The 13,681-nt window shown below is 36.2% G+C and overlaps 1 protein-coding gene across 3 annotated transcripts in view; it reads right to left on the reverse strand.

Moving 5' to 3' along the window:
• The window catches only part of LOC127961633 (cell migration-inducing and hyaluronan-binding protein), a 119,004-nt gene that overhangs the window by 24,027 nt on the left and 81,296 nt on the right, over nt 1-13,681 (reverse strand). For all 3 annotated transcript variants that reach the window (XM_052560837.1, XM_052560836.1, XM_052560838.1), the window contains 3 exons: nt 7,320-7,489; nt 3,444-3,653; nt 836-1,041 (listed from right to left, as the gene is read on the reverse strand). In XM_052560837.1, the coding sequence (XP_052416797.1) occupies nt 836-1,041; nt 3,444-3,653; nt 7,320-7,489 (586 nt within the window). The remainder of the gene's footprint in view (nt 1-835; nt 1,042-3,443; nt 3,654-7,319; nt 7,490-13,681) is intronic.

Raw genomic sequence — 13,681 nt, forward strand, 5'->3', positions numbered from 1 at the left:
ATTTGCTGCATGACAGCCATATTGCAATTACTTTTACAGATACTGGAAATGCAATTTGAACAGCAATATAATAATTAAATATTTCATTGCTTTGATGTAAATGCAATAATACATAGAACATTGCTGAGATATAAATGATAAAAGAATAAATGAAAAAACTAGGGTTGGTTTATGTTGGTTGGCTAGTTATCGAGTTACCCAAGAGCCATTTGGTTCCAGGAGTTCAACTATAGTTTAATTTTATATTAGTATATATTTATGTATATGGGCAAATACAAATATATACATTAATTAGTCGATAGCAGGTTTCTTATTATTAACTAACACTAAAACTACCAAAACATTCTGTGAACTGAAATAAAAGATATATTTTATATGAAAAACTTTTATTAGAAATATATTTGAATGTTTGAAGCTCTAAAATCACTAAAATGACTAGAATGAATTAAATCACTAAAACCGAAAACAAAAAAGAACAAAAAACTAATAAAAAAAAAATAATAATAATAATAATAATAAACGTAAAAATCCTGAATAAAAAAAATTATAATTAAATAAATAAATAAACTTTTTTTTTTTTTACTTATTCTGAATGTTACGAAACTTGGTAAAGGTTTTGGCACTGAAAATGAAGGCTTTTCAAAATATAAGTTATTACTATATCTGGTCTATATCTGATGTATATTTCTGAAATTCTGATCTACAGCATATCTATTTTATACTTCTATTTTTAGTCTTGATCTTAAAGTTGGCTAAATAGAATTCTTTAAATTGTGGAATGAAATATTCTTGGTTTCTTGAGGTACAATCATTCACACTATTTAGTGAGTTTTACCTGCAGTCCTGGCGCGGTTTGGCCACGTATCCGGGATAAGCTCCATTGGTTATATAACGGCACATCTTGCTGTCTCGGTCGGAGGGCAGCAGTGTGCTCGCCTTCACCAGCAGACCCAGACAATGGTCAAACGTGTTCCTCTCCTCCGGTCCATCCTCAGTGAAGAAACAGTGTCCTAAAGCATTATAGCCGACAACATCCTTCACCTACCGGGAATTAACAACATTAGAAGATCAGACAGAAGATGAGGTTTTTAGCAACTGTAATGAAGGCAAATAATGAAAACTTAAAGAAAAGTGAAACCTAACTAAGAGAATACCCCCAATTACTCATCTTCTTTTGCATGTAACAGAAGAAATCAGAATCAAATAGAAGTAGTGGGATTTTCGCCTGTGAATTTTTTTCTTTCTGACAAATGGCTTTAAAAAAACTTTAAAGCAAATGGAGCATGGACAGTCATATTGACAAATTTAAGGCTGTATTTTGAATTATCAAATTATATTAAAAAAGGGGTGCAGAGGCTCTTTATTTGTTCATATTTTCAGTGAAAAACAGCTTTAGAAGACTTAACTCTCTGGTGCTGTTCTGTCATTTTTAACCGAAAAATAATTGTTTTTTTTTTTATTTTCAGGTCTATGCTTAAAAGGTGGTTAATAGTTCATAAATGGATCATAACTATTCAATAAATATAATTTAGTACTATAAAATACCCTAAAATGCTAAATATTAAATAACAACATTATCAAACTAAAATATAGTACATTAATTTCAGTGAAAAGAAAAAAAAAATAAACTGCCACATGAGTAGCACCAGATGAGGAAAATATAGCACACAAGTCATATCGACAACTCTTATTTCGCTTTTATGAATCGTGTCAGTTTAAAACCCCATACGCAAAGTTTGGATCCATCCAACGTGACTTTTTGCATGCTGTGGAAGAAACACTATGAGTAAAGGTGAGTAAACCATGACAAAATCCTCCAAATTTCTATCCCTTTATGTACTGCTCATGGTAACCAACAACCCAACATAAGAACCTCTACAAGATGTTTCCATAAAAGATGTCAGCTATCTTCTATTTTCAAAAACCTGCTGTGAATACACTTTTCTAAAAGCCTCAGGTGAAGCTAAAATGCTGCACCTTTTGCCATCAAAAACGATGCTGATAGAAACATCATCTGCTCAGTGAGCGCTGGCAAACAAACATGGTTTTTGGGACTGAAAGCAATTCCATTAATCCTTTCAAAGAAATAGGTGAATTGTAAACTACCTCAGTGTGTGATACAACTACTGCTGGGCAGAAGAACATTTAGCCTTGTTAAATGCATTAGAAGCAATCCTTGTCAAAGTGTTATTCGTGTCAAAGCTCTGAGGTTGGTGCATCCCACCCGCTGGCTCCAAAATAAAATCGTAGCATGCTTTCTCAAACGAATAAAGTGACCTCAGTGTGCCGTAACCTTTCACCTCGTCTCCTGTGGAGAAAATACAACAGCGTTCCCACATATTTGAGAAGTGTTTGAGCAGCAGCTCCATGTTTTAGAAAAACCAAGAACGGACTGCTACACAATAAATTGCAGATTTACATTCCTGTTCTGTTGAGCAGTGACAATCAATATTTCATTTAACCAGATCGAGTCAGAAGAAGCCAAGTACTCTTTTCAGCTCTGCTATGATGTAAACAATACTAGATGGCATCACTATCTGCAAAACAGCTGGATATCATGCAAGCGTGAAACAGAAAGTTAATTACAAGGTTTTAACTACAAGATTCAGTTATATGACTTGTCTGTTTTCCATCTCTAAAGGTTGAATTTAAGTCTGGCAAAGATTGAAGGGGTGTGGCCTGTCAATCAAAATCAGACAGATGATTGACAGCTAGAGGTCCCTAAGAATGGAGGAGCAGCTACTGCAGGAAGGCATTCAGCCATACTGGGGTTTTTGACTTCATCTTTTCAGGCTTTCTGCTCATAACCTGTCTTAAACTACCAGTCTTGGATACGCAAAAGGGTTACAAAAAGCTTAATTCAAAATCTATTCTCTAAAAGCCTTTTTTCTACTCAAGAAAATGTATTGTGTATTTTTAGCATTTATACAGATAAAATGTTTTTCAAGTAAATTGATTCTGTTTTAAGAATTTTTAGATACTGATACAAAATGAAAAAAATTAAATGAGCTTCTCGATTAAATTTATCATGACATTTTAAGATATTCATACAAAATAAAAATTCATTTAAAAATCTAAAGATGTTTAGATATTTATACTAATCAATCTTGTTCACTTTCTTAACTTGTCAAACTACTTTTTTAGGTATGCATTATTAATGTGATTTAATTTTACACTTCATTGGCAAATTGTTTGCCAACTCACTAGATTAGTTTATACTTAAAAGTAAAAGGAAGAACAATTTGACACTGGGTTGAGTAAACATTGTTTTTACTGTTTCAGTCAATTTTGAGTAAATATTGTGTCCCGGTAGTCTCACAGTGCTGTGTGAAGACTGAGGGAATGATAAACAGAATAAAGCACTAAAGATTCCATTCTATTAATGTTGCAGCAGAGACATAATCAGTCTTCATGCACACATAACCTCTGGGTCTGAAACTCACCAGCAGCCCGTTGGTGCCGTGAACGGTGACGCATCTGGAGAAGGTGTGATGAATGGACAGGTCTTTCACATAAGTTGGCGGGTTGTAGCCTCCCTTCTCATCCACATCCCCGTTCATATGGAAGTGGACAGGATAGTGACCCATAGACTGCTGCCCCATGTGCTTAAACTCCACCCCTTCCACATGCACCGAGCGGAAATCTCGCTCTGTCTGAAAAAATAAAGCATAAGAGACAGGAAATATCATTCTTTTGAGCTTTTTTGACTTTAATTGCTATTTAATTGCTTTTAATTGCTATTTATGTCTTTGAGTGATATTCATATCTGTCTTGGGTGCTAAAAAATATGTACTTGTTTATCTGTATGTCAAGTTTGAATGGTAGCTAATTACAACTTTTATCTCATAATTTTGACTTTTTTATTGCAATTCTGAGTTCGTATCTTAGAGAAAAAAGTCAGAATTGCAAGAATTGCACAAATGCAGAACTGTCAGAACAGTGAAATCAGAATTTTCAAAAAATGCTAATCAGAATTTTGAGTTAAAAAGTTGCAACTATCTTTTTTTTTCAATATTATTCTGTGGTGGAAACATGCTTCCATACAGTATATGTGACCATTAACTGACTTCAGAAAACTTGAACATGCAAGTGTGTTGTTGAATTATTTAAAATCATAAAAAAGTACTTTTTATTTAAATTAATTTTCTAAGTTGTAAATTAAATAAAAATCACTGGAGTAAGTCTTACAAGAAAACTATTTCAGGCTGTCTACTTAAAAATGTTCATGTTTAATTCAGTGTCTTACTTGGCATTTCTTTGTAATACATTTTCTAGAAATTTCTGAGTGAAAATTGTTTCTACGCCAACTTTTTTCAGAGTGTCAAATAAATATTTTAAGTCAAAGGGGTTCGGCTGAAACCCAAAAATAAATAAATCAATAAATAAATAAAATTGGAATCCCTGAAACACAGAACAAAAGACTCAATTCTATTAATTTTGTATTAACATTCTAGTTGAGTGATCCAATCACAAGTGGTCACATGGTCTATGCAAGTTGTGCTCCTTAATATGGAAATTGGAATCTGAAACTCGAGAATCTAGATGAAAGAACATCAGAAGTGAGGAATGTAAATATCATCACCCTTTCAGAATAAGATTTGAGACATGCACGTCAGTCCATGTGTGAATATATTCTGGGGCGGGAAGTAAAGTTGTCAGATAGATTCATTACCTCTCTTCTCTCGTTCTCGCAAGTCTGGCAGAATGATCACTTTTGGACTTCACGGCTGCCTTTTTTGTGACCTACATCAGATCGTTTCAAGTCAAAGGACGTGAAATATGCTGCATGTCATATCTGCATGATGCAGAACAATGCGAGTGAAAGTAAGATGATTTGATGTTTCCCAGGAGAAGGTGGCACACTTTGGCTCCAATTAATGTCTTTCATCTTTCTGGACGGCCAAATGTACAGTTTCACCCGGCCTGACATTTCTCTAAATGTTTCAGAAATTAGATAAGCTAAGCTGCCTGGCAAATATCATAAGAATGTGACAGTACAGTCTCAGAAGGCGGTTTTTATGACCTCCCTTGTGGTTGAAAACCATTAACACAAGCCCAAATCGTCCGGGTGTTAAGTGTGTCAGTGGGTTCATTGGTCTAAACAAGCAGCACATTTGTTTTCAAATGGATGTGTGAGTGAAAAGCATTTTTGACGGACATGATGACCCAAACAGGGATACAGCTCTCATTAAATTACTTTACACATTCCAACCAAATAATTAAACCATTTATGAGCCCATCACCAATATTTTTGTTGTCAAACAGTCGTTTGATCCCATATAACCTAATGTAAGGGCCTACAATAATGTGGTTTGACCAGTGTGGCGCAGTAGAGCAAGACTGTGATTCAGCTTTTCCATATGCGATCCAATTAAGAAGACACAGGGCTATGTCATAGTAAAAACGAAGCCAAACCAGTAGAGTTTGGGAAAGGTTCCATGTAGGGATGGAAAGAAATTAGACTGTGGATCTTTCAGCAAAAGGAATAAGAAAACATTAAATAGTTGATATACAAGTACCATTAAGTTAAGTAGAGAATTAAACTATTATAAATGATCATACACACAAAATATGGTAGGAATACTGGGACATAGGACGACATCTATACAGTATACAAAAACATGTAGGCATGAGTATGAGGCAGGACAGGGACCCAAAGGAGGAGATGATAATTCAATATCTTGATAATTAAAAGTCATGCTGTATTAAATCTAACATTACACAGCATAGGAAACCTGGACATCACACCTGCTGCAATGCACAATAAATATTAAAATGTTACTGTAGAATAAAGTTAGAGATGCAAATTGGAAAACAAAAAAATTGTGAACTTTAGAATTTGACACTACAGAATTTGCTTGGGAAAACATCTAAGAAAGTTTTTAGCTCCTAATTAAGGGATTTTGAGAACTTTGAGCTTTTTTCCCCTGTCAAGCTTCTGTCCACTCTCCAGTCCAGCAGGTGGCAGTAATGCTCCTTTAAGTTGGTTTGCCAGACATCATTAAAACCAAAAGAAAAGAAGAAGAGTTTGGGAAGGTTTTCTAAAACTACAAACAGAAAATGCTGTCATGTGAAGGCCCCTAAACACTCATGGACAATTACTTTTTAGTTCCAACGCTGCTAAGAACGGCATTAAGATGGATGTGTGCTTTTCTCTCAATAGCAAAATAAATACATAAATATAAGAGCAGTGAGAAAACAGCAGTTAAGAAAGCATCTGATCATTGCTATGTTGCATTGCAATCAGCAATCCAGTAAATTCACGTAGCATCTATTAATATGGCACTTTATACAATAGACTACTTTAAAGCACATTATTTTAATTTATTAAACATGAAAAACATTTTTAGTGTAATTTCATTTTAAACTAACAATTTGATCTTATGCTTCAAATTATAAATATAACTAATAAAACTATATTTTTATGAATCACAAAACTGAATAAATCTGTCAATGCCTACTGGTTATAATAATCTTTTGATGAATCGATTATCAGAATATTCATCTGTTGCAGACCTTGTTGTTTTGAGTGGTTGCTAAGGACGTTCTAGAATGTTCTATCTGGTTTCTAGGGTGTTGTTATACTGTTGCTTCTAGGTGGAGACTAAAAACAAACAATAAACATAAACAAAAACACAATGCCTCAAAGACTTTAAAATAGTCTGTGAAATGAAATATACTAACAGTAATTATCTAAGTAATAAATGCTAATAGAAGTACACTGTTGAGAGCCATTTAGATTTGGAAGGATGTGAGGTTTAGTAAACGATGACATAATTTATACAGTTTTCGGCTACTTTATTATCAATAATTACATCAGTTTACTTATTTGAACATTTATCACTTGTAAAATCATTACTGTGAGGCAGGATTTGTCAAAAGCATTTTCCTCACAAGACAGGATGGCCTAGTTGTTGCACATCCAAATTTCTTCTTGAGAGAGGAAACAGGCCAACCTTCTGCATGACAGCGAAGGTGATGAGGGGAAAAGGAACAGTCAGATCTGGGCCAATTACTAGAGAGGTCAGACTTTTGAGTCGCCCCATCATCTACACACACACACACGCACACACACACATACACACACACACTGACAGGGACTTCGCAGGAGACAGGAGAGAGAGAAAAAAGAAGTCTGTTCTGCTTGTTTGACAGAGTGTTAATGTCTAGCTAGGGGTACCATCGCTGTAACAACTCATTCAGGGGGTTTGAACATCTATGTTCAGATGAGCTAGTGGACAGATAAAGGAATTTCAAGACAACAGTAGATGGTATTTAACAGAGAAATCTGCGTTTAAAAGACAGGAGGGTCTAGTTACCTTAAGATGGCCACCAAACGTGTCGAAGGAGAAGAACTTGCAGGCTTCATTGCCGTAACAGGTCGGCTCCATCTCCCCTCTGATCAAAATGTTGCGAGTCAGCAGTCCGACCTCTGCCCGCATGTCCACACCATCCACCTCCTCTCCGATGTGCAGGTACGCAGGTTTACCTGGAGGACGGACACACACACACATTTCCATCACACCACAGTTATGTAATCTTTCATAACAGGTGCGTCCCAATTTGCATATTAATCCACTATTCAGTGCTGTTTTGTAGAATAGTGGAAGTAGTGCATTTACACTGAAAATTATTAATAATCAAAAAACAACAACAAAGTAGTGAATTTTGATCACTTCTTGTTCTAAACTGTTGCAGCTGTAATTATGTAAAGGTAGACAGACAGACAGACAGACAGACAGATAGATAGATAGATAGATAGATAGATAGATAGATAGATAGATAGATAGATAGATAGATAGATAGATAGATAGATAGATAGATAGATAGATAGATAGATAGATAGATAGATAGATAGATAGATAGATAGATAGAACAAATTATGAACAAATGAACAAATAACAGACAGACAGACAGACAGACAGACAAAGGAATGAACAAACCGCAGAGAGACAGACAGATAGATAGATAGATAGATAGATAGATAGATAGATAGATAGATAGATAGATAGATAGATAGATAGATAGATAGATAGATAGATAGATAGATAGAAAAAATGATGATCAAATGAACAAACCACAGACAGACAGACAGATAGATAGATAGAACAAATGATGAACAACTGAACAAACAACAGACAGACAGACAGACAGACAGACAGACAGATAGATAGATAGATAGATAGATAGATAGATAGATAGATAGATAGTAGGGGTGTAACGATACGCGTATTCGTATTGAACCGTTCGGTACGACGCTTTCGGTTCGGTACGCGGTACGCATTATGTATACCGAACGGTTCGTTGGAGTAATTAATTATATTTGAAAAAAAAAAAAAAAGAGAGAGAGAGAGAAATATAATGATATGCGTTCAACAAGGTAGCCCAATAACCCAAACAACGTAACAGGCAACGCCCCTGACACTCCCGAAGAAGAAAAAAACACCATCTTATATGTTTATGTTAGGCTACTCAGCAGGCGCTCGCTCACTCAGTACGCGCTGAAGGCTCGTTGCAAAATAGCCAATGCGTTTAACAGACTAGAAATGAGAAGATCCTCCAATAACCAACAGGTCTGGTGTTTGGGTGCACTTTGGATTCCCTTTAAGCTATAATGGTGATGGCAAGAGAGTGGTGGATAAAAAAACAACGGTATGTCGCATCTGCAACATGACAGGGTACACCAGCGGGAATAAAAAAAAAAAAAAAAAAAACACCAGCGGGAATATCTGGGATATATGCGTCAGTACTATCTGGGAAAAGACGAAAAAAAGGAGAAACATGCACGCAGCAAACTATCCCTGCAGCATTTAGAAACTATAGCTTACAGGGAATCCAACCCAAACACCAGACCTGTTGGTTATTTTAGGATCTTATATTTCTGGTCTGTTAAAGGCATTCGACATTTTGCAACGAGCCTTCAGCGCGTGCTGAGTGAGCGAGCGCCTTAGGGGCCGTTCACATATCGTGCCTAAAAACGCATGGAAAACGCTAAGCGCGTCTTTCTCCTGAGGCGTCTGTCTTTGCTAAGCAACAATGACGTGCTCTCTCCATGAGACGCGGAAATTTCAGCGAAGGATAAATGGATTTGCAGCTCTAAAAATCGCTTGCAGTAGCTCTGCTACTAAATTTATTTCAAAATTGCAATCCATATACAACTATGATCAGCTGATCCTTCATCTTGGCTGAGCTCTCAACGTTGTTACGGGAAAGGATGAAGCTGATTGGTTAGTTCTTGTCACATGACCCGCGGTGCGCTTGCGGCATTCTGAAAAGTTGAGATGTTTTTACATTTTGCTGTATCTAAAACGTATCGAACCGAACCGAACCGTGACATCAGTGTATCGTATCGAACCGAACCGTGAATTTTGTGAACCGTTACACCCCTAATAGATAGATAGATAGATAGATAGAACAAATGACAGAAAACAGAAAGACAGACATAAATTCTCCCAGTCTCAGATATATCTCTCAATCAATCATTTTCTGGTCTGTTTGTCTTCCTCCTTCAGAAAAAGTCAGTCTCACACATAATATATGAAGTTCTTCTGGACACCAGAAGTTCTGCAGCAGGACTGAGATCCGGCAGCAGACATACAGAGAAAAAGAGATTACGAGAGAAACAATACATGCAGAAATATATGAGAGAAGCAGAGTGAGAGAATTAGGCCAAATTAGGGAGAGCAAGCGAGACAATTCTTGAGTTATCATATATTTTTTGTGGGAATTTCATGGCTTAAATTGGAGAAGGCGTAGAGGGACAGAGAGAAAGAGAGAGATGTCATTCCACCCTCAGATATTCTTCCTGCCTGACCCAGATACTGGGCTGAAGCGGCTCCAGGACTCAGAGCTCATCTGATAATCACAAACAGGGATGCTCAGCTCTCTCCTTTTACCACATTGTCTTCCTCCGACGAGTCCCGAGAGACTGGGTCATGTTGACAAATTGCTCCTCCTAATGGATGAGATCCTCTCAATGCTGGTTTATTCATTTTTAAAATGACTACAGTCACTATACGGCCGGACCTTGAGTCTAACAGAATCAAGGGACACTTACAGATGTGTCTGGCACAGGAGCAGGACACAGAGAACGAGACCCAGAGGAAAGAGAAATCACAAACCAGATCTCTTTCAATTCTCAAATGCTTCTCCTTGGCACATGGAGATCTTTACCAAAGTCTCCTGCTTCTCAGATTTTTCCTCTGTAAAGGACTTTAATATTTTCATAAATTCCAGAAGAGAACTCAAAAACTAAGCCTCCAACCACTTTTTGTGCGATTAATAATAGACAAAATGAAAATGCATAAAAAATAGTGACATTTGCTGTCTCCAGCCTGTTAACGAAGCCATTTACACACATAATTTTGTGAATAGTGCAAACTGTATTGTATCTTTCACATCCTAAATCTTTGTAAAATAGTAGATTATTTAAATTAAAATTGTAGGGTCCATTTAAAAAAAATCTATTAATTAAGCAAAATTATTATATAATAATAAAAAAAATAATTATAATAAAAACTGTTATCATTATATAATTAATAATTTTGAGGGTCCATAAATAAAATTACATGTTACATTACAAACACAATTTAATAATAATAGAACAGAGTTAACACTCCTTTAAAAATGACAGGAGCAACTTTATAGGTGCCGATTAAAGCATTAATTCTGTCATGTGACACAATATTAATTTGAGTTGTCATCTAAAAGTGTTTTTGCAATATTTGAAGCATCAACATATAATTGAAAATTTTGATGTAAACCTTATTTCGCAAAATAAATAAATAAAAAATAATAATTAAATAAAAATAATAATAATCGGATGAAAGCAATTCAGGTGTAGTCTAATATCAGAAGTCTGCAATCCATTTCATTATGAGTGCTAAAATTTTTAATTAAAATTTTGCTTATTCACTAAATTGAGTTTCCTGAGCTTCGAAGAAACTTTCAGGTTTCTAAAATGAAGACAGATTTCACATCCCTGACTGTTTTCATTTAAAAACAAACAGCAGTCTGCAGCTGCCTAATTGTTGCTTGCCATTTTATTGTCTGCACGCTGATAAGATGAATTTCAATCACACACCTCAAGGTATCCGCATGCTTAGACTCACCATCAAATGAGCTGACAGCCAGCTGGCACCAAAGACACAGATGAGGAACAGGTCAAAGTTCACAACAAACATGGGTCAAACAGATTGAACCTGCTTCCTGGCCAGAACTGGGGCAAATCCAACAGATGGGTCTCTTTCCATCACCACACACACAGAGGAACCTGCAAAGCCCACTGAGTCAAAATTGACATCTATGCTAAGTCCGAACCATTGCCTAGCTTTGGTGCTCATGCAGGAAATAGGAGTTTGAATCTGGCTCACTTTACTAGACTTTTTTTTCACTAAAAAGGAAAGAAGTGTACAAACATAGGACCTCATACACACACACACACACACACATGCACACACTCGTCCTGTGACTCCACATCCACACCCACACAACCAAAACACTTACACACTCCACCAAAAAACATCAACACTTCATTCACAGCCAAGTAAAAATACTCACCGCCCATCAACACCCAGCTAAATGACACATGCACACAAAGCGATGCTGCATCAACACATGATTGCCTTCGCTTATGAACAAATAGAATGATCCAATCAGGGTGGGATGATGGGCGGGTTTGGGCGAGTCTGACCCTCCTAATTAAAAGAATATTGGTTAAGTTTAGCTCTATCACCAGCATCTGTGATATTTGTTAAAGCTATTTGAGATGAAAAGTTGTTTGTGAGACTACTTTTGAGAAGTAAACTTGAGTTAGTTATGCTTTATAAGTACTATGGGTAGAGTTATATATAAGCATTACATAATATAATAATGAACAAAAAATAGAAACTACAAATAAATAATGTAATATAATATGAAACCTTTAGAACTCCCGAGTTGCTACAAACATTGTGAATACACAATAGTGTCTAGTTGTACAGGAGTTGTACAATTTGTTTTTAATCAACAAATTAAAATAAAAAAAGGATATTTCATATTATAAATAAATAACTCATATAAAAATTTAAAACTATAAATAAAAAATAAAATAAAATAAAATAAAGCAGCAATTAAAATAAATAAAATCATATTTTATAATGTAATAAAATATGAGACCTTTAGAACTTGTTCCAAATTGAATAATACACAGTGGTGTTCAGCTTGATGTTAAAATCCTGCCAAGCCAACAAAAAAACTATTTATAAAAATGCATAAACTATATCTTGTATATATCAACATTATGTGTGTAATCAACATTTTTCTTGTTCTGTCTGCCTTCTTTTTTTCACTGAACATATTGCAATGCATGCAGGGATTGTTTTCTACAAATTTGGTCTATAGAATGCATTTCAGAAGACACAACAATCACGCTGCCTACCTTTCTGAACAGCCTTTTGTGTTGTAAGTGCATCTACAACGCCTTAAAACGCTTCCACTATGTGATTCGCACACTTGATACAATCGAGCTCATTTCTAACGCCGAGCTATACGCGTTCAGACAAACAAACACGTGCATTCGCTCAGCGTGAGTCAGGCATCTCCATAGACAACTGAAGAGGATTAAATGAGTTTCCTCAGGGCTGGAAAACTGTCTAATGGCTTTCATAGCAGTCTTGAAGTGAGAGAGCGTCCTACACTTCCGCATCAGAGACAGAAACACGGAGAGACAAGCGCTCGCCATCAATCTCCTGTGAGAGCATCATTAGAGCCGTATCAGCAACATGCATCTTTGAATTCGTCGTGATGAATACACCAGGCGCTTTGTTTTTTTGACATCTTCCCTTGTTTGCCGTCACCCACGTGCGATGCAAACCTGCTCTAAAAGCGCAGGCAGTCGAGACAAATTACGACCCTGGCAGATAATGAATGCACAACCTCTGCTCCGCCAGAGGTCTCGGAGCGCAGACACGTGCGCATGCACACATTCAGGCCCTGATTCTCAAGCAGACATGCATTCGGTGCCATTAAGGTCTTAATTGCAGGCTCTATTGAGAAATTACCCAGTAAACACACACATTCACTGTCACACACACACTGAACAGCCAGGGGTTGCTGACAGAAGGACCTACGTGAGCAGAATTTCAATGTGGTTCCAGTTTTGTCCATCTTTAATTAGTGTGTGTGTGTGTGTGTGTGTGTGTGTGAGAGAGAGAGAGAGAGTAGCAGTGATGTGCACACTAGCTGAGCAGACCTTGACCTGTACTTTCAGTAACATCATATATATATATATATATATATATATATATATATATATATATATATATATATATAGAATAACATCTCATTATCTTTAATTCAGTTATGGAACAATCTGTATCTGAGGTGAGATGTTAATTCCCATTCGACAGACACTGCTTGCACACACACACACACACACACACACACGCGTGCGCAGTTATTAGAAAACACTTCTGCATTATACACACTGCTATTGCTCATACGATTAGTGAATCTGAACAAACCACTAACAGACTCATTAACTTTGGTGTGAAACTTGTTCTCTGCAGGTTGGGATACTTCAATGAAGAGGTACTTTTCTAAGCAATTAGACTTGATATTCGATTGTCAGATGATAAAATACACCCCACCCAAAAATAAAATAAAATAAAAAAGCACTGAAGAGGGAAGCTGAACCATACAA

Source organism: Carassius gibelio, chromosome B7, assembly GCF_023724105.1.
Source record: "Carassius gibelio isolate Cgi1373 ecotype wild population from Czech Republic chromosome B7, carGib1.2-hapl.c, whole genome shotgun sequence".
Classification (NCBI taxonomy): Eukaryota; Metazoa; Chordata; class Actinopteri; order Cypriniformes; family Cyprinidae; genus Carassius; species Carassius gibelio.